This window comes from Topomyia yanbarensis, chromosome 1 (assembly GCF_030247195.1).
Source record: "Topomyia yanbarensis strain Yona2022 chromosome 1, ASM3024719v1, whole genome shotgun sequence".
In the NCBI taxonomy this organism is placed as follows: domain Eukaryota; kingdom Metazoa; phylum Arthropoda; class Insecta; order Diptera; family Culicidae; genus Topomyia; species Topomyia yanbarensis.
Window position 1 is genome coordinate 21,133,597 of NC_080670.1, and position 23,021 is coordinate 21,156,617.

Consider the following 23,021-nt stretch of genomic DNA (forward strand, 5'->3'; position numbering starts at 1 on the left):
TCTCGAAAGGTGAAAAATTCTTGTGGCGTGGTATACACAAATTGCTCGAGAGATGGAAAAGTGTATGCAAACTCGGTATTTTGGTGTAAGACAGCGTAAAGCTGAAAGTTTTATTGTTATCATTTCCGTTTTTATAATATAATTAGATAAACTTACATTTATCGGTTTTGAACTAGAATACAATGGCTTGTTAGTACAATTAATCTGCGATTTTGTTCGTTTTATCTCTGATATAGTATTAGCTTAGGTTTAGTATTTTAGAAATTTGGTTTTAAGCTGATTATGATTTCACTGTATAATTTTGGGTTTCACTGCGTATATATAAGTTTTAACTGTACTGACAACGATTTTACTGTGATTAAATGAATTTAATATAATAAAGTTTTTCTCCTCATGCGCGCGATGCCATACTCAGCACAATTTGAGAATGACAGCTCTTCTCCCGTCATCGTCCACGGATGACGTTTCAATCGAATGACAGTACTGTTCAGCACCAGTTACACCACAAAAAGCAGTGTTGGCAGCAACTACGATGAAACGTCCATAAAAAGACATGTGTCATACTTTGTTATAATATGCTCGTACAGCATCCTGGTATAGTTTTGAGCAATCCGATTTTACTGTCATGCTGGCTAACATACTGAAAACTTTCTCACATACAAATTCGTCAAGCTTGAATGTGCGCTAAAGTAAACTTTTTGGCAAAACCACATCCGGAGCTCCCAGTATTCTTTTCCATTATTCTATTGATTTTCGTTGGTGTTATCCGGTAATATGTAAACCAAAGACGCTGAATCTCTCTGGATAAAGACTCGCCATCTCATTCGTTTTATTACCATTTATCGATCAGTGTCATTCCAATCGAGCACGATGTTTGCCAAAGGGCTCAATCCGATCAATCCGAAGAAAATCGCTTCGGGTCATTGACAAGTCTCGTGCTCGATTGGAATGATACAGACAGATAAATGGTAAACAAACATTGGAGTCTTTATACAGCGGGATTCAGCGTCGTTAATGTACACCTTCTAGGGCTGTTATAGTTGGGGCTGTGGCCGCATTTGCAATGTTGGCGCCCTGACATATGAACAAACATGCGAGGGATAGACTAGCAGTGAAAATTATCCACAGGCCAGAGGTGTAACCAACCAGCAAATGAGTGTTTGGGACTGTGCACGGATTTCCCCAAAAACCTGACCAAAAGTCCAAAATGGTTTTGATTCACTTGCAAAGGTACAACACACGGTTTTTAGGGATGCAGATTACGATTTTGATATCAGATTTGCAAAATTCAAAATGGCGGATGCTTAAATGGCCGACATTTAAATCTAAATATGAGCAAATTTTCACGAATGACGATTTAATGGTTCCAGTGAATGCCAATAACGCGTATAATGTATCGAATTTTAAATCGTATGTAGTTAAATAATATAATTTGTTGATTTGGCCGCATTGAGATCTAGATGATGGTTTGTAAAATCCAGTAACTAAAAATGGATATGACAAAAATATTAACACAAGTGATATATTAAGTTAAAGCTAAGATTCGTAGTGTTATTTAAATTGTTGGGCCTAGGATTTGTCCAAAGCTCATTATTACGATGAAACTTCAATTAAAATGCACGCGTTATACTTGGTTAGAACAGGCTCGTACAGCTTCCTGGTATAGTTTTGAGCTAGGACAGGACGCACAAAGTAGAAAAAAGTAAATGTTACCGCGAACCGCAATGGCCTGTCATTGCAAACCGGACCTTTCTTTGACGATTTTCATTTTCGTGAAATGCACAGTATCTGGGTAGTATTGTATCAAGAAAAAATATTCTACTTGTTGCTTAGATGCATGCATAAGCATGAAAAAAAAAAATAAATATGCAAAATGCAACGACGGCACGTAACGTAAAATTTTATCATTGTGCTGAACAGTTATGGTTAATGTTGTTTTACACAGCCTATACAAACGATAACATCATTCATGTCATGTTGGAGCTCCGTTATTTTCGCCACAAATCTGTACCTCATCGGCAGAAATCTATGCCGCATCGGCACAGCATTATCATCAACATTTGCTTGAAATTATTTTGCAAGCTAGTTTTTCCCTGCAAAATAACATCAATATCGGGAGGTAAAAAGAAAACTCTTCGCATGTCCCGTCCCAGGTTTTGAGCAACCAAGTTTTGTTGTCATGCTTGCAACGACGACCCCTCCCCCTGGGATAGTAGATACAGAACACTAGATCATTGTTTTCATTCCGGTATTATCGTTTCATAGTGACTAATCCATTTTGCGTCTTATAGCCAGCAATACAATGGCCATTTTTGGCTGGTCTATTTTCATTAATTAAAATATACAAATTGTCTAAACCTATTTGTATTGAGTTTTCATTTCTTTGTGCGGCATATACAAACTTTATTTCATAACAATAACAGTCAAAAATTTACAAATTTGCGAAAATCGCTGTATTGAATCTAAAAATTATCTCTCACACATAAATATCATGTCAAAACTATTGAAATTGTTGTGCCGTGAATCAAAATTATAATAAGTCGCCACATACAAAATTTGATCCATATTAAACCCACACTTCGTGTACGAACTCGAACGCGCTATTTTGTACCAAAACACGTACACATGTTCGCCTGCACAACCGTACTCCATGTACGCACACGGTGTGTGTACACATAGGTTCGTGGCACCAGTTTTCTCTTTCTCATCATCACTAGCGTTGACTCTTTTTGCCTTGTGCGAATCGTTCTCGTGCACGCATTCGGTGTACGCACACGGATGTTTGAACTAGAGTTTGTACATCGTTCGCTTGGGTTCGATGTTCGAGGCGAACCTTTACATCGAGACGAATCATGTTTGAGATTGAACGCGTGTACGAAATGTTGTACACAAGTACAAACTTGTCGATGTTCATGGGAAGTCTGTCTATAGCAAATTTCACATCATTTTTCTGTCTGCCTCTCATTTTTTCTGCTGTAAATTGTATGCATGTCTTGAATGCATAAACATCACAGCAGTATAAAAGTGACGGAAATGAAAATATGCTAACTCTGCATTTTACCAATTTGAATCTCAACTAAATAGTCTGTTGTTACAAACAAGCCAAATTTTTCTGCGTGTACCAAGAATGTGAAACAATGACTTTTTACCAGAGAGACCGCACGTCATACCTTGACAGATATATACCGAAAACAAAACAAAGCCGTTGGTTAAAGCAGTGTCTGCCATCTTTGTTCTACGCATTGAGTCAAATGGTAGCGCAATAATAGGGGCACTCGATTCGAGTTTTCGTTCCGCTCAAACACGAGAATTTAACCGTTTTCAGTGCATTTGTGTTTTTATCGCTGTTCTTAACAACGGAGCAAAGCTGTTGATGCCAATTTGTGCGAATTCCATTGATTGTAGGTCGAGTAATCGATGAATTACTGAGGCACCCTCCTTAGTATGGTGAAAATAGGCACTTTACCCTACCTAAAGTTGAACTCTTTTGACTCAATCTCGGAGTATCGTGGAATAAGGTAAAATTCTCGACAAACATATGAATACGGCTTAAAAGCCAACTGTCAAAATTCTCTTTGAAAGGAAATTCCGCGCAAACCGTAACTCGCCAATCACAGATGTTGGTAGCAAACAAAAGAGAAAAGTTTTCTCTTTCATTAATTGCCATGAACTTTGCTTAGCTAGTAACGGTTTGTCCGGAATTTTCTTTCAAAGAGTATTTTGACAGTTGGCTTTTAAGCCGTAATCATATGTTTGTCGAGAATTAGGTAAACCGTTTTGAAGGTAGTTTCCCTTTAACCATGGGAAAAATCACAACTCATTGAAAGGTTTTTTATACTCAACCTTAGGTTAAATATACTTAAATTTAAGTAGAATTTATCTAATTTTGAGTATACCTCAAACAACTCGAAAGTATCCCACGGAAGACCTCGACTGAGTCGAATCTCTCGTTTTGTTTTTGACAACACTAATAAGTGTGAAAGGGACGTAAAACTCAAAAGTACCTAAATTTAAGTTAGAAGAACTTATTCTTTGGTTTGTTTTATTTTACAGTGTAGCGACACTCCTACCTGAATAGAAATGTACGCGATCGAAATCTCAAGAAAGATGTTCTGGCAAAGCTCTGCCTGGCAGAGACCCCTATGGCGAGTTTCACTAGAAACGTTCGAGCGAGAGGTAACGGAAGGGAGAGGTTTCTCTCGACTGTCCTGGGTTTCTATTAGCCTGATATGGTCACCCTAATTTTATTGCGAATTTTACTTTAAACAACATAGTGCCGTTCCTGACAGTAAAGGCAGCGATAGTTGTCATTCTAAATCCTACCAAATAACTAGTACTTTTCCAGACGTAACTCGAACAAATCTCGACAAACATATGATTACGGCCTAAAAGCCAACTGTCAAAATCCACTTTGAATGGAAATTTCAGACAAACCGTTACAAGTCTAACATAGTTCACAACAGTTTATGAAAGAGAAAACTTTTCTCTTTCATTTACTTCCAACATCTGTGATTGGCGTGTAATGGTTTGTCCGGAATTTCCAATCAAAGTGGATTTTGACAGTTGGCTTTTAGGCCGTAATCATATGTTTGTCGAGAAATGTTTGATGATTTTAAATTTTTTACAGTGTATTCACAATAGATTTCTCCAGCGACGTAAGCGGGATTTTATTTTTTTGTTTAATTTTTTTAATCAGCAATTTTGCGTCGTTTTTTAAGATATTTTCAGTGTTTTTTTACTTCCGTCTGTGGACCCTTTCCAAAAAGACGCGTCTACGGTAAAAGGCTGCAGAGCCGCTATCTTGTGGCAGAATTACTTGAAAAAAATATTTTTGCTACCTTAGAACTACACACCAAAAAAATCTGAATTTTATCGTTGACGTAATTGCAAACATGACACAATTCAACAAACCGTAATTTACGAAATGACGGAATATTACCGTATTCCGTTTAATTTTACATGAAACATATACTTTACATGCGCAATGACATAAAATTACACTTCCTACCATTCAGAACAAACGCTGTATGACGAGTAAAATTACATGATTTACGAAATTAAACGTCATGTAAAATTAAAATCAAACGTAAAACTAAGTCATTTTTGATGCTCGTATATGTCAGGGTCAGGAGACGCAAATTTACACTATATTTTCTAGGTGTGTAGTATTATAAATCCCAATTGACAAAAGCCCGAAGCATCTCTTTATTGCATCTAGAAAAATAACTGTAATATGCCTATTTTTCAGTGTTCTACAGTGGTGTAACCCCTTTCCGATCGGAAACACATAACAGAAATATTTCAAAACTATATCTCGCATTGCTACTTGTTATAAATTTCTATTATTTTCACTTCACAGAATATGTTACAAAAATTGTGTTCTGTTATAATCTTGTTATTTCATTCTGATCGGGTTAACACCCTTGCACGTACATTCAAAGTTGTAATGTATTCGGTTTTGGTTTGTAACCAGCTCTCAATTAATTAGACAAATGACTGAGTATCAGTTCCCGTCCCGCGCCGATTTCCGTTCATCGCTGCTCGATGGCAGGCACATGCTAACGGTAGCTTCATGAAAATACCTCACTGTCCTTGAACCGAAGATCCGCTTTGGGAGCGTACAATTCAAAACGAACGAAATGTTGATGGACAGTAGCCCATTTTCTGTCCAGATACCGCCAAACTTATCTGCTCCGATAAATAAATCAACCATCCGACATTTAGTCCCATCAGACTGTCAGCGTAGTTATTAGTGACTCCGATTCTCGTGGGTAGTTTGGGGTGTGTCACTGCTCTGTTCCGAATGAACTGTGGCCAGTTTCCATCCATCTGGAAGACTACCCCGGGGGTTAGCTAGCTTTCACGCTTTCTGCAAGAGAAGGGAGAATTTATAGCGGATGTTGTCGCTGTTCGCTGTTACACTGATAAGACAAGGTAGGACGGCAGATGTTGTTTGCCTGATCGATTTTTTACTCCCGCCAGTCTGCTGATGCAATTAATCGTCTCTAGCGCGATAGATGAAATAGCGTCTACCGGAGCGCTCCGAATGGGTATCGGTATCGCCGCGGCTTTCCGAAGGGAGAAAATAAACAGAAATGGATATTAGCTGATTTTACGTAGGCTTTTGGGCTGGTTAGTGGGGAAGGAAAACAGTGCTGGCCCGGTCCAACGGGGCGTATTATTAAGTACAATGGTTTTCTGTAAACAATGGATGGTCGCCAGTTTACCTTCTACTCGAATTTCCAACGGAATGGGTTGTACGCACGTTTGAATTTTGAGGAGCAGAACATTAAGTATGAATTTGATGATCAGTCATTTACTTAGCGCTAGCATAGTCCTGTCACTAAGTTAGTGTCAGATTCTGATGAGACGTAGTCGAAACGCAAATTACATAACTAGTTAGAGGTTTTATGCCTTTTACGCACAAATGTGATTTTATTAAATTTTCTCCTTAGTGGAGAAAAGTAGGTTTCCTAAAAAAAATTTCGTTGGAGAAGCATAGCACAATGATTTTTACGGTTTTATGATGTCAAACAAGTTAAATGAACATAAGAGTTGCCATTTAGACAGGGAGTTATATTTCCATTGAACCGTTCCACAAAAAACCTATTTTAATCCACCTAGCGGTGCAATTGTGCCTTTCTCAATCATGAATCACGAGAATGTGTGCGTTGTTTATATTCATTAAAAACTTTTAAATGCATATATTACATTTTATTATTATACATCACATGACAACTATATACAGGAAAATAAATCATTATTCGAGTTCTAAAATTTTGAAAAAGAAAAAACAGCCACGGTAATATTGAACTGAAAAAAGGTGCGAAATCGACAAAGTCTCAAAAAGTCGATTTTTCTAAAAAAATTTTTTTTCGAGATAACATAAAATCTCGACGTTTCATGCATTTTAAAGATGTTTGGCATCAAAAATACGAATTCGATTTCTGAAATTTCATGGGGTCCCCCCATGAACTGAAAAAAGGTGCGAAATCGGCAGTCTCAAAAAGTCGATTTTTATAAAAAAAATTTTTTCGAGATAACATAAAATCTCGACGTTTCATGCATTTTAAAGATGTTTGGCATCAAAAATACGAATTCGATTTCTGAAATTTCATGGGGTCCCCCCTTTGGAAAAAAAATTTGAGTTCCGGCTTATATGGGAATTTCATATGTGACCGGACGATTTAGTCTATATTTCCGGACCCATATAAGCGATCCGTACGAAATTTTATAAACTATAGCTATCATTTGGGACTAAGTTTGTGAAAATTGGCCCAACCATTTCAGGGAAACTGATGTGAGTTCGTAAATTTTGAAAGATGGCCGCTTTTCCCGGGCACTTCCGGAACCGTCTATGGTGGTCAATGTAGTCAACGAAAGTTTGTTTGGCCGTCGGTGACCTAGAACTGCAAAGTTAAGTTATTTGAGAGACATTTTAGCGAAATTTTTACCTTTTTTGCTTCCATCGGAGTATCGGTTTGAATCACAATTTGCTATGTGATCGCACGCCACAACCAGTAACTCCGGAACCGGAAGTCGGTTGGGGATAAAATTTAATAGCCATTTACGGGGACGCAACATCTTTCATTTGAGACTAAGTTTGGTTGATTCGGTTTAGCCATCTCCGAGAAACCGATGTGACTGTTAGCCTGAATTTGGATACTTCCGCCGGGGCTTCCGGAACCGATGATGGTGGCCAATGTGACCAAAGAGACTTTGAATGGCTGTTAATGACCTAGTACTACAAATCGAAGCAGTTGTGGACACATTTTGGAAAAATTTTCACCATTATACATTCATTGCAGAATTTCTTAAAATCGACATTTTCTGCGTGATCGTACTCATCACCCTGTAATTCCGGAACCGGAAGTCGGATCCATTAGAAATTCAATAGCAGCCTATGGGAACGTTGCACCTTTCATTTGGGACTAAGTTTGTAAAAATAGGTTCATCCATCTCTGAGAAAAGTGAGTGAGATTGTGTTCGCGTACACACACACAGACGCACATACACACACAGACATTTGCCGAACTCGACGAACTGAATCGAATGGTATATGTCACTCGGCCCTCCGGGCCTCCGTTAAAAAGTCGGTTTTCAGAGCAATTGCAATACCTTTCTATTGAGAAAGGCAAAACGTAAAATGATACACAAATTAACACAAACAATTTATCAATCTTCCACAGACCGCCCACCAACGCCGTCTGTAAACAGCAGTACACCCAACCACTGATAGCCCCTTAATTGGCCTGCCACAATCGTACACACACGTTCGCGCATATATCATTTCGCTTCCAGCCTGACTAGCTTCACAATACACACCTATTCCTGGCCCCCGCGATGACCAACGTAAATAGTTCCGTCGCAACGACGACGACGGCTTCCATCACGATTAATTACACCGGTTCATTCACGAGCTTGTACCGGGAGATTTACGTCAATCTGCAGATCGTTAATGGGGATCTGCTTAATTTTAGCGAGCGGCTTGTGATAGATACCATCGGGAACGGTTCCTCCGTGGGACCGTCATCGGTATCGGATAGTAGTGGCAACGGCAGCAACAGTGTTGGAACTACTACCAAAGAATGCACACGGATTTGTCTGTCCTGGGAGAAGATGCTGCTGCTGGTGATGTTCTGCACGCTGATCGTTATCACCGTGATTGGGAACACACTAGTCATTCTGTCGGTGGCCACAACCAGGCGATTGCGAACCGTAACCAACTGCTTCGTGATGAGTCTCGCCGTGGCTGATTGGCTGGTTGGAATATTTGTTATGCCGCCGGCGGTGATACTGTTTGTCGTGGGTAAGTATATTAGTTTGCTTGAACTGGATTGTTCCGAGCAGGGCTGGCGGAAGCACTGTTGGGAATTTATTAAACTCCACACCTGAAAAATTGTCGTGTGTGGAATGTCACACATGAAAATTCAAAGCATATTCTCCACAGTATTCTCAATTATTTATTTGGGCAACGGTAACATATAGGAACAAATACATAGTGGTGCAAAATTTTACACAAGATGCATTGAAATTCTGCTCAGCTACTCTTCTGGAACCTGCATATCATCCTGTCTCAAAAATTCTCAGATAATCAAGCTGATTCTGCGTCCACGTGCAAAATCTTAGCAACGCTATTGTGACGTACAGCTGCATATCTTCGCTTGCGGTAGGTGAAATGATCTTTAATTATGTACGCTCAAGTTTAGTTGCCGAAAATATGTTTGGGTATTGGCTTTCACAGTCTTGTATAAATATCAAACGTCTTATTTTTTGATTGTCCGACGTTTCGGCCATTTTTGGTGGCTTTTACTGGGTTGCTGAAATTTACTCCACGATAACTAAATCGAAACTATAGAGTTCTAGGCAAACCATTTCACACACACCACTTGCGTGGTTTGTTTTCCTCCAGCTGCCATATTTAAAACTATCAGCCAATTTAATCATTAGAAATAGCTCGCATAAAGTATTTATAAGGGTGCTAAAATGCTCTTTGTCGCTGTAAAAATTCCATCATGAAAATAATCCGACTGAAAAGTTATTTTCGATTTGTTTTTCTCCACCTATGACAGGTGGAGGAAAACAAATCGTCGAACACACTAATACAGTTACAGATTGTTAAGTATTCTATAAAAGCCTTAAGGGCCGGCGTTATACTTTTAGCCCAAGTGGGTAATAAGCATAGGGTGAGCGATCTTTTATTAGGGGTTTGTCCCTTTTTCGCAATACACGCGCTTGCATTACATGCATTAAATCACTTGCGGTGCATTTGTGTAAAAGGAATTGTAGTACATCGATGCTTTGAAATGTGCGCTATCTTTACCCGAGATACATGCGTTGCAGGTTTTTAAATTTTTGCATTGGTCCAAAATTTCAAGTGGGTAATTACCCACTCGGTTATTTTCGAGTGGGTAGTACTACCTATACTACCCACGATATCCGCCGGCCCTGATGCTGCTTATGGCATACTTACTGTGCTGACAGCACTGCCATTGCACAGTAGATGTCAAATATGCAAATCGCGTGTGATCGGATTCTTTTATTCAACTCAGGAACTAATACTTTGATCAAATGAAATTCGGTAACAATCAATGTGAATAATATATCCTTCATGGCTAAGATTGTGAGAATCGAGTCAGCAATATATGAGAAGCGGGTGTGATTCTAATTTCGGAAGTTGGCCATTTCCTCAAATTTCGGGGATCCTCAACAGTACCAGAACTCTGATTCCAATCAAATTGAATAGCAGTCAATATGGATGCTGTAGCTTTCATTTGAGAAAATAGAGTCAGAAATTTTTAAGAAGCAGATGTGAATTCACTTCAGGAACTTAGGCACTTTCCCGAAGCTTCCGGTTGCGCCGAAGGTGCCCAAAGTGGTCAATGATTGGGAACCAGTGAGCTGAAATTATAAGTCCAAGCAATTTAGAACACATTTTATAAGATTTTGCGTCTTTTAGATAATATGCTAATACAATTTTATATGGGAATTTCATGCATGATCGCACACTTCAACCCGTAACTCCGTAACCGGAAGTCGAAATTGAATGAATTCAATTGCAGCCTATGGGAACGATATACCATTCATTTGAGCCTAAGTTTGGCCATCTCCGAGTAACCGATGTGCATATTATTGGTCACATACATACATACATACATACACACACAGACATTTGCTGAACGCGACGAACTGAGTCGAATGTTATAAGAGACTCAGCCCTCCGGGCCTTTCTATAGAAGAGAAGCAAAATGTGAAAGAAAATTTAATCAAATTCATCTAGGCACTTTGTAGGACTTTAATCAAAGAATCTAAATCCTCTTACCTTTTTTATGCGATCACTTTAACAATCAGAAATATCCTGTAGTCAAATTGCATACAAATCAAATGAAAAGTAAAAGCACACTTGTTGTCGTTTGAGCATCTCAGACAAATAAAATGCTGTCATGCCACCATTATGGTTATTTTCGATGCTCTACACGACAAGACTGATATTAGTTTGTGTAGTGCTGCCGATTCTCGATAACAAAGGGGGGTCGAATTTGCCCCACCTTACCCTATAATATAAAGTCTATAGAGTACTTGACAATCTGTAAATGTATTAGTGTGTTCAACGATTTGTTTTCCTCAACCTGTAATAGGTGGATGAAAACAAATCGAAAATAGCTTTTAGGTCGTATTATCACAGACTAATAGACATAACACTCGAAAACAATTCTTCGGCCACTTTAGCGGTCATTTTGAATATATTTTTAGTTGGGACTATGGCCGCATTTGAGATTATGGCGCCACCGATATATGCGCATGTATACGGGGGATAGACCACTAGTGAAAAATTGTTCCCGAGCCTGAGGGATAACCCTTTTGCAAATACGTGGTTGGGACCGTGAAGAAAAGGTGGAGCTAGTGTTCTAGTAAAATTTGCGGATCGATATTTTTTTATGGAATTTCCTCATAGTGTTATGTCTGTTAGTCTGTGGTATTATTTTCATGATCGAAAATGACCAACCGGTATTGTACGTCTCCGAAATAAGTTTTAGAGCGACATAGAGTCTTTCAACATCATTTTCAATACCTATAGACGAGCTATTTCTAACGTTTGAATTGGTTGATAGTTTTATATATGACAGCTGGAGGAAAACAAACCCCCAATTAGTTCTATGATTTGCATAGAACTCTATATCGTCGCTGTTGTGCTATCTTATGACAAGCGCCATTTTCGACATTTTGAGGAAAACGATTATTAAAGTTTGAGATTGAATATCATGAAACTTATAAATGGTAGAAACAATTCAGAGAAGACAATTGATGCTTCTACCTATTCTGTATTAATCTCTCAAATATTACGAAGATCGGTTGACTATGTTGCGAGTTTTCACTAAAAATGTAAACAAAAGTCGCACTCACACGTGTCATGGACGCCCTAATAAACATCGTATGATTTAAGAGCTTGACGACCTGTTCAGGGTATCATCCAAACAATATGGTGTATCGTTGGTCTATATGGGTTAAAGTTTGTGTATAATATTTTTTTTATTAGGGCGTATATTGATGAAGAAAATTGTATACCGTGTCATAATCGTGCATGAAAAATTTTCCATAGAAAAAAATCATTGATTATGAACTTTTATTCATATCTTTGGTTTAATTTGGTCTATAAATAATCGGTTAGATGCATTTAGAATGAAATGAGTCAGGGAATCTAGAAAAAATAGTTATTTTTGGTTACAGCGTTGCCAAATAGGCAATATTTCCAGTTTAAAGCCAAAACTGCGTTTTTCTCCCAATTTATGTATTTTTCTTTTGAAAATTATTATGCCATTGTGTTCCTACGACATTTTTACACATAAAAGCAACAAAAACTTCATTATAACTTGAGCCAATCCCAAGATATATTGATTTGAAGCAAAAAACTCACAATTTCTAATCACTTTTCTCGCCACATTTCAGTAACCAAGCAAAATTCTGGAAACGCCATCTTGTAGAGATTCGTTAGACGAGTAATGTGGCATATCTAACTCAGTTTACCCCAAAATAGCGTTTGTCATAAGATAGCACAACAGCGACGATATATCGTATCCAAACAGCGACAATTCCATCCATACTACACGCAAGCATCTGCATACATTTTCCTAGTCTGGAGTAAACAACACGCTCGGGCGATTCGCCAGTGCTGCCACTCCCCAGGTCTGTACTGACTGTGGTGTTACCTCTAATGTCGTTTTTGCTTGAAGCGAAACTGAGTCAGTTTCTAACCCCAACTGCTGCCAAAATGTATGAACTGACAGCGGTTGGGGTTAGAACCTGACTCAGTTTCGGGTTCAAGCGAAAACGCCATAAGAATGTTCACTTTCTATCTCTGTCAACATGGTGTAATCATTGGTTTGTTGTCAATCGGATTTCGTTAGTCGAGCGCCAGCCTGAAGGAGAGCATTATCATTGTGCTTCCCAGGAGAATGCCAAAAACTGTTGTTCCATCGACACTTCCGCCCAAAAGTGCAATATCGTTGCACTGTACTGTCCTCAGGGGAAGTACATTCCAATGATTTTTGTACTTTCGATAATTTATTTTTTGGAGAACTTTTTCAGGGTTTTAGGTAGTTTTATTACAAAAATAATGTATCTGTATTCCGATCAATTGTTTTTCGGAATTATCGGCCTACAAAAAAGCGGCGCACGTGCATACTAGAAAAACTCTAGTAAGAGAACTGCGGAGAGAAAAACAGCATTTTTGGCAACGTATGTCCCGGCATTGTATGGCAACACGTCCAATGTTATAAGGATAGGCAATGTTCGATTGGGTCCCTTTGTTGACAGCTAAACGCGAATCCAATCGATTCAAAATGGAGTCTCCGCAGTTCTCTTTCTAGAGTTTTTCTAGTGCATACTAGTTAGTGAATACCTTCAATGAACTTTCAGATATTATGGTAGCAAATGGAGTGTATGTAAGAAGAATGAAGACAACTGTCTTGGTTATCTGTTAGTAATATTCTAAACGAACAAACGCCCTGTCAAAAAAAATGCGGACGAACATGGTCAGGCAATTTAAAAAGTTTGACGTTAGACTCAACTCGCCTGTGCTAATTGCCCCTCGGAACTGGTAAGTATATGTGAGTAGAAGTTCCGAAAATAAGTATTTTGGGGCGATTTAAGGGCGGGTTGGGCGGCAAAAAAATTACGGCGGCAAATCGCCCAAATGTTGCATTCGAAATAGCCCCCTAATTGCCAGCAAATTGAAGGACAATTAGCGCATCCGAGTTAGCAAATAGCTCCCCGTTAGCCAGCAACTTGCCCTTTTTGACTGGGCGACCTCTCGAAACCCGGTCAAAAAAAAAATGCGAACGAGCATGGTCAGGCGATTTAAACAGTTTGACGTTTGACTCAACTCGCCTGTGCTAATTGCCCCTATGAACAAATGCAATTTGCGAAACAGATTTAAAGGCAATTTCAATACTTAGATAAACTTTCTGGCGGCTGAATAAGACTTGGTTGTTTTTCGCGTTTTTCTAACATGGCGGTTCATGTTTGGCTGAAACTTAAAATTATTTTTTTTTTAAACTATTGGCGTGTTCGGGCTTGTACTTTGTTTGTCTAGTGCACTTAATTTAGACAACGAATGTGGGAAATTGTGGAATCATGTGTAAGTATAGTAGCACAAGCATCTCTGACCTAAAGTCTTAATGAACGTCAGATTGTGGTAAGTTTTGGTGTGCAATACCAATACCAATTTGCTAGAAAATTGAAGGACAATTAGCGCATCCGAGTTGGCAAATAGCCCCCCATCAGCCAGCAACTTGCCCCTTTTTTGACTGCGAATACATGGATTTGACTTGTTTGGAATGATACTGACAAATAATCATTGTTCTAATGTTGACAGTATCGTCACTCTCCTCCTCAGGTAGTAATATTTGTATTGCAATGTAAACATAGCACACAATGATAATAAACTATTTATCCGAATTTACCAGTCAAGGTTCCTAATTGTTAGTGTAAAACCTACATTTTGATACCATAAACGGTTCATTTGCACCACTCAATGGCAACGCTAAGCGCCGATTTGCAAACCTCTACGTTTTTCCATCGTTTTAAAATGTAGGGGTAATTTGAATCTCCCTACAGGGCAATTCAGACCGCATTTTTTTAATTTTTTTTTACAATGGAATTATGTTTATAAGAGACTCCTTAAGAAGCAAAAAATAAATAAATTGCGTTACAAAAACTTAATCTAGTCAGTCACAGCTGTCGATTGGTGACCCATGTATTTTCTTTACTGTGGCGTGTGCAACGCAACCGCAAGCCGCTGAACGGTGGTTGATAGAATAGGGGGTCAAAATAGCCCCGTACGCTCATTTTGAACAAAAATTTTAAGCGTCTCGAGAATATCTGTGTTTTCACCCAAAGCCATTCCATAAAATAGGAGCCTCAAGCGTTCCAAAATACTTAGCTATTATTTTTTCACTTTTATTTGTTACTTCATTTACGATTTTGCTACTATAGTGTTGTTTGTTGTGAAGACGGCAAAAAATGTATTATTTCTAAAAAAACTGCAGAATGAGATTCATCTGTGATAATTAATGTTTCAGAATGGCGCTTCCACGAATATGTATAACAGTCAGAAAGTTTTATTTTCTTCAACCAAAAGACAAGAGTTCGTCTTCGTTTTCTCGTCAGCAAACCAGAGCAATATTTGCTTCCCGGGACATCACTCGGGACATGTGGCTTTAAGCGTTCACATATGTCGTGTGAACTGTTTGGAATTTTTGTGTCTAACTAGTGCTAATTTGGGTACTAGTTAGATACATCGTCTAACTAGACACCCAGATGGTGCTAGTTACTGACGAGATGAATTCGAAACACAAAAAAGCAAAACTTAATTTACATGTTGTTATTTATTTCTTTCTTTCAATATTAAGAATCGTGTTAAAAAGATTATGTAACTATTTTGAAGAGAACCTCAAATGCTTTGCGAGATATTCCAATTAAAACTTCTCCGTTTTGTAATCCCCGCGAGCCTTCGATTGGAGTGTGTACGAAAAAGTTTTCCTTTCCTGCGATCAAATATGATTTGGATGATATGAGCTCATCGTCCGAAAGTCGCTATCTGTGCTGATGAAGTATTTTGCAAAGAAGAGCCCTTCCTAAAAAGAAAACAAAAAACCGAAGTGCTAATCTGCTCCTGGGAGGATGAATAAATAAGCTGCAGGAAAGCGTCAGACAGTGACTAATGTCGTGATTAATTTAATGTATAATAGAGTGAGTTGTACTTGGGGGACCATTTAGCGCCTGGAGGTTTACCGTTTGTGCCAAGTGTTATACATAATGCCAGGCATGATTGACTCTCATATTTCTTATCCACCGTTTATCATTACATACTAATCTCTCAGCATTTCGCTCTTGCTGATTTTCCAGTCTTAACTAATGCCTCAGTCGACTGGATTGCAAATTAGAACGAAACTACATCAGCGACAAACGAGACGCAGGGAACATATCTAGAACCGAATTAGTTCCTGTTTGGAGCCTGAAATAGAAATCATCCTTTTCTTGGTAGCATTGTACTGGTCCCGTCGAAAGGAGAGAATAGAAGCTGTTGTGTCAGAGGTGAATGGCCGCATACTAGGGTTTCGAGTTGTTCATTCCACAAGTGTGTCCACTTCAACATAAATTGGCAAAGAACAGAACCATGAATGCTAAATATTACCTTACTTACATCAATTAACAGTGGTTCCCGTCGTGAGTTGATCCCCTACTAGGATGGATCCAGCAGAATCTTAACACTAACCCAGCCATTATTCAGTATATTAAGAATCAATTTCGAAATCTGTCGAAACAGAACAATGAAAGTTTCACAGCGAGATGCGTGTCAAGACTTGAATCTGCTTAGGGCCAATTTATTCACCCTCGCTTAACTTTTAAATTAGTTTTAATAGTGCGTTAAACCTGGTTTAAAAGTTAAACGTAGAAGAAGAAAGCGGTCCTTAATTATTCCTGAAGAGAGCAAAAACCATGATCCGAAACGTCGATTAAGTATTGATGTACCTACTAAACAAAGAGATAAAAAACAATTGAATAGACTTGATTATATAAAATTTGATGTGTTTCGGATTTCGTAAAAGCAGTGTAATTACTCACGCTCCAAATCCGATAGAAGTAGATTGAATTTTGAAGATAATATTAAACGGCGAAAGAAAAAATAACACCGGGTGGGCGAGAGTGATTTATTTTTATTTCTTTTATAGGCCTTCGATTGGAGCATAGAAATGAATTACCAGTTGTATCTGATTTTGTCTGTCACTTTCTTTTTCTGATTATTTATTTAGCATAAAAACTCAAAAAAATACATTTCCCCCTCCCACAGACAAATGGCAGCTCGGTTGGATACTCTGTGATATCTGGATTTCGCTGGACGTCCTTCTGTGTACTGCATCCATCCTGAGCCTGTGCGCCATCAGTGTTGATAGGTGAGTGTGCTCTCAACCGTGCAAACAACCAAAAACATGTCCGAGTTCATGGAACCAACCATCTGGTCAATTCGCAGATATCTGGCGGTCACGCAGCCTCTCACGTACTCGAAGCGGAGGCGTTCCAAGCGGTTGGCATTGCTAATGATCTTCGTTGTCTGGCTGGTGGCACTGGCCATTACGTGTCCCCCCATTCTAGGGTGGTAAGTTGTTTTTATTGATTAGGCTTTTTTTTGTTTCGGTGTTTGTTAAGTTAGGAATGGACAAACGTGGTCGGGAAGAACGATTACCCATTAGCGCTGATAGATTTGTAAAATGCGAATGTGACAAATAGGAAAGTTGTCATACAAGAATTCTGCCACACACCATTTGATGTGAATATTAAATAGTCGTGAATATTACCGTGATACACTGGTCGCGTTGGAAGATGGATTTTGGAGCTGATCCAACATCAATCATAAGAAAATTTCATCGAAACATTAAAACACCTACTCCTCGAAAAAGATCTAGGCCATCACCAGCCACCTGACACTCGACGTACTACCTCACGCTCCTGTTTAGATTAAGCTGATTTACTGTAAATATTTGTTCTCTTTCTGTTTTCTTGGCAAGAGATGGTTGTGTTTGATTAGGGTTGAGGATTCTCTTCGGCAAACTTTGCCCGATGGACTGAAAGTAAAGCTGATTCAGTAGATTGTGGTGAAAATGAATAATGAGCTGTTAGATAGTACGTACACACTCAATTCAATTCGGCAATTTCCGAACAACCGTGTAAATTTCGGAAACTAATATCTCAGTCAAATGATTTTCAGTCAAACATTTAAAAAACAGGTATTTCAAATTGGGTCATCAATGATTTTTAATTGATTTTCTAAAAAAATGCAAATACGTCCTCGTTTGACACAATCGATCTTCCTTGATAGTAGATTTTGCCACATGGGTTAGCTTTTTTGACAGTTGAAGGGTAGGGATCAAGGTAGTTCAATGGAAGGTGTGGTCGCGGTAGTTCAATTTAATAAAATAATTTTTATTTGTTATTTTGCGTACGAAAAAGTGAAAAAAAAGTTTTTTTACGTATCTTTAACGTTAGTTGCATCGGAAAAAACAAAAATAGCAAGCCTAATGACCCAATCATTAATTTAAAGTAAGCCCCAGTAACAATAGGGATCTTCAGGGGTGTGCGGGTTAAGGCATATTCTGATGCAGATTGGTACCGTGAGTTAATATCTCAGTCCTTTTTCAATTTTTTGGCCCGAAACTATTGAAAAAAACATTTTTTAGTTTGTTTCCTTTTAGGACAATAACACATCCAAACCCATGAGACTTGCACGACTCTATAGGTTGCCTTATCAGATCTACCATAGTTTGCAGATTAAACTTGGGATGGCAGGCTGCTAGCGGATTGACAAAGTACCAGATCATGCTGTGTGGGGTGCTGTCCCGGTTAACAATGAGGCGAACGAGATATTAGCAGATACGTCATTTAGTAGGACAACTGTCAGTTTGCTGGTTGAATTTAATTTGGTTTTTTTAAATTTAAAAATCATAAAATAACAATTAAGGCTTAAGAATGATATGAGTGTACTCGTAAGGACACCCGCTACCAATACATATGAAAAACTGGCACAATTTTTCCAAATTAAAGATCCCTATTGAGGTTTTATGGTGATTTTATAGTCACTTATAAAACTTAGATTGCACTTGTAGCATGCTATAAAACTTCAATTGTTACTTGGGAAGCTTTCATTTTCCGGCTAAATTTAAATTTTGTTGAGTATAAAAAGTGTTATGGTTTATTTGACAATAATTTATTGAAGAAATGTTAATGTGCTGCAGTGGGAATGCACCGAAAGCGTTTCTAATTGAAATTTCACAATATATTTATAGGTCAGCATCGATCTGTAACCAAATGCACTTAAAAATCTGTATGACACAGATAAATCAGCACAGATGAATGGCAGCTAATACTGAGATCTCAGCTTTTGAGCTCACGCCAAGAGTTGTAAAAAAACTGACATTCGTCCGAAAAAATTTAGTGTGTATTGGGTGGTCAGCAGAAGTGGCTCTAAAACTCGGACTTTGAATAATGAGAAATGCTTTGATATAGATTTTTATTTTACCCGCTATCTTTACGCATATCTCGTCTGGTATTTGTTTTCATGCTATGAACTAACGAAATATTTCTAGGTTGTGGAAGTTGGTTTTCAAGAAGTTTGATACTAAATCTGATATGATGGAAAGAGCTACAGCTTGTCGAATTGAAAACTGACTGATCGACAGTTTAGTGAGAGAAATAGACAGACCTATTACATTCATGGACAATATAACTCCAAAAAACTACAACGCCATAATATTCATTGCGTCATTGATGAAGATGTTTTTCGGTCGAGATACTTTTTAAATGCGTACGTCCTTGGAAAAACGTGTTTCGTGTTCTCATCTATCGTGGGAAAAACTTCCGAACACAGATCGCATGACCAAGGAAAACTATGTCAAAAGTATGTACAGTCATCACCAATTTCACACGGTACAAAGAAGAGTGCAAATCATCGCGATTGATCGATGAAATTACTACAATGTAATGTAAATAACAAGAGGGTGAATGTTTTAACGTTTCTTTGAAAAATGAGTGAAGCCAACATAAGCTGGCTTTCTGGCTCGGCTAGTTGTCAAAAATGACAGCGAACGCGCTTTAAGCAACGTTCACATTGCTGCGAGCCAATGTTGTTAACTCGACCTGAAACTTTTCGAATGCAAACAAACTTCATTTTGATGTGCTTAACTGGTACTCAGGTTATTAAAGCGTTCGGATTTTGTGGAGAAGAAGCGATGCAAGAAAAAGCGTGAATTTTCATATATTGTTATTAATTACTTGTTTTGATTCCAACTTTTAAACAGTGTTATACAGTTCATGTGAACATACCTTGAACATTTGAAATGTAGCTAGCACTACTGGCATTTGGTGGCAGCTTCAGGCAACAAACAGTTTTCACGGGGCTGGTAAATAATGAATCTGATACCTAATCATTCATGGCTTTTTATACGAAGAAACATTTTTTTTAATCCTTCACATTTATTTTGTGTACATGGGCAGGGTTGCCACTATTTTTCAAAGAATATCTGGCAGATCATCTGAAAATGTCTAGCAAAATCTGTCACTTAACAGCGACCTCAAAATTATCGAAATTTATCAATCGATTTTTGATAAATTTGGGAAAATATGCCCCAAATTTCCAAAATGTGTGTGCAAACACTTCTATAATTAAAAAATCTGGCAGAATGAGAGGTTTGTCTTTTTATCTGGAAGCTGCAAAAAACTCTGGCTGTGCCAGATAAATCTGGCATAATGGCGTCTCTGTACATGGGAGCCTTTCGGTGTAAATGCGTCTGAGCATCATATATAATCCGACGGGTATGTTTCTATTACTTTTGGGTAAGATTCTATTGTCTTTTCGGTAACAGACCACGCAATTGCGCATTGCGCTATTAAACTCATATTCCCGCAAAGGTAGTAAACGGTGGAATGACGAATTTCGGTTGCTGTTCATGTATGTGCATCACACAATCAAACACTTTTTTTAGTATGTGTCAACCTCGGCTCTGTTCGTCTACAGGATAATTCGACCGATTTCTATGATAGTATTAATACCAAGTCAAACGAACTGGAATCCTGGCGGATTTCTGCCCAAATTCAGGCTGGAATCTGCCCCAATATTTTACTGGGTAGGTTGGATAGTGAAATAAAAATTTTAGACTGTTTACGGATCCGGCCTAGTTGCCAGATCCCGATCCAGACCAATTCTCGAATCCGGACCAGTTCCCAAATCCGGATCTCCCGAATTCGGGCCAGTACCCAGATCCGGACTAGTTCCCGGATCTGGACCAGTACCTAGATCCGAACCAGTACCCGGATCTAGCCCATCCATTTTTCCCCTTATCAAGTCTGGACCTGAACCAGGCCCAGACTTGGTGCTTAGATCCAGACAAGTGTCTGGATCCAGACCCTAGGCTCGTACATGACGGGAAGGACTGTTCATTAGAGTGGGACATGGTTATATGAAAAAAATAAAATTTGGCTCCGAGTAACTTTTTGAGTCCCATTTAGCTCCCAGAAGAACTCTACAAATTTTCAGCTCGATCGGTGAAACTATATTTTTGCGCCCGCGGTTTAAAGTTTACATGGGATTTCGTATGGGGAAATTGTTTTCTGCAAATTAATGCTTCCAAGAGTTGCCCCTTACCTCCTAAAAATAAATAGATGTCTGATTTTCATAGAAAATTTGTCCAGGAAACAAAGTCTAGAAGACTTCGAAACGATTTGATGCTTGTGGAAAAAGTTATTAAACAAAAACCGATTGATGTTTTGAAGATTGATGAAAATTTCACTTTTCATAGCATCACTGCTTCTGACAGTCTAATTATATACAAAAAGTTTCAACTTTCTTTTCTTATGTACAAAAGAAGCCTCAATTTATCCCTCCAAACCTTGCGAAGTGGCCAAATAGTGTAGATAAACGATTTAGACACATTAAGGGAGGATTAAAACAAAATTGCGTATAATTGGACAACCAACAGCAGTGGTGCTAGAAAAAATGAATATTTTATCAATCGTCAGAGCATCAATCAGTTTCTGCTTAATAACTTTTTTCTCGAGCGTCAGATCGTTTTGTGGTTTTCGAGACTTTGTTTCTTTGTTAAATTTCCTTTAAAAGTCATTTAACGATTTATTTTTAGGAAGTAATGGGCGACTCCTGGAGGAATTATTTTGTAAAAGTTAATTTTCCCATACAAATTCCCATGTAAATTTTAAACAGTGGGCGCGAAAATATAGTTTCACCGATCGAGCTAGGAATTTGCACAGTTGTTCTAGGACCCAAATGGTACCTAAAAAGTTGCTCGGAGCTGGAATCTAATTTTTGTCCCACCCTACTGTTCATGTTTTGTGCAGTCGCTACCTTGCTGTTAACGTCCGTGATAGAAAAGAGATTTTAATTTACCACCAGCCGAAATACCCCACCACTATTCCGAGTTTTTTTTTCTGACTGTGCTTTGAAGCTAGCCGAGTGTGAGCCGACCTTCAAATACGGAATGTGTCGTGTAGAGATAGTCGAAACTCGTCTTTATCCACATTGTGTTCAATTCACTTGATGCGTAATACAATGACAAGTGAAGTGCTACACACTTCCAGACAATCCGACGCGTTAATATTTATTGATTGAGAATTGATGAAACATGAGTGGGACCATTCATAAATTACGTAACGCAAAAATTACCAAAAATTGACTCCCCCCTTCCCCCATGTAACAAATTGTCACAAATTTCTTTATTCCCCCTCCCCTATTACGTAACAAATTCCTTGGAAAAATTTTTTTTCTTCGGTAAAAAAATGTTACGTAACGATCTAGCTTACTCCCCCTCCCCCCTATGTCACAATATGTAACAACTTGTCGAACCACCTCCCCCTCCCCCCTAAAAGCGTTGCGTAATTTATGAATGGTCCCAGTGCGTCGCTGAGAAGATTTGAATGGGTTGATATTACCGGTTGGGGAATTTTTTGTTGGGACCGTTTCAGCATTTTTGCCTCGCGCAAAAACCAAAAAAAGGTCACAACATCTTGTTATCGACAAATTTGTACGTTTTCCGTAACACATGGTTCGATGTTCGAGGCGAACCTGCACATCGAAACGAAATATGTTTGAGATTGAACGCGTGAGCGAAATTTTGTACACAGGTACAAATTTGTCGATGTTCATGGGAAGTCTGATCTGGGGTATTAATTCTATTTTATCAAAGTGGAAAATGCAGTTACATCGTGATCAAAGCAATAATATATCGCAAATATGAGTTCAATGGAAGCTTGTACTTATCGTTTCGATTCCTCTATCTGTATCCATCTGTATACTTACAATTTATGAATCCCGCAGTAGTAACAAAAGAATCTCTTCGTGTGCCCCTCATTGACTTCCCACGTTGATCGAACCACGTCGCCATACAGCTTTCAGCATTCTAGAAATTTCCTTTCCGCACGCCCCGCACGGGAGTATCTCAGCCAGACTCAACTTCTTG

At 38.5% G+C, this 23,021-nt stretch overlaps 1 protein-coding gene across 1 annotated transcript in view; it reads left to right on the forward strand.

Annotated features, from left to right (window-relative positions):
• The window catches only part of LOC131693746 (5-hydroxytryptamine receptor 1A), a 47,469-nt gene that overhangs the window by 19,349 nt on the left and 5,099 nt on the right, over positions 1 to 23,021 (forward strand). Inside the window, exons 2-4 of the mRNA XM_058981866.1 lie at positions 8,190 to 8,809; positions 16,853 to 16,955; positions 17,033 to 17,158. Of these exons, the coding sequence (XP_058837849.1) occupies positions 8,344 to 8,809; positions 16,853 to 16,955; positions 17,033 to 17,158 (695 nt within the window). The 5' untranslated portion in view covers positions 8,190 to 8,343. The remainder of the gene's footprint in view (positions 1 to 8,189; positions 8,810 to 16,852; positions 16,956 to 17,032; positions 17,159 to 23,021) is intronic.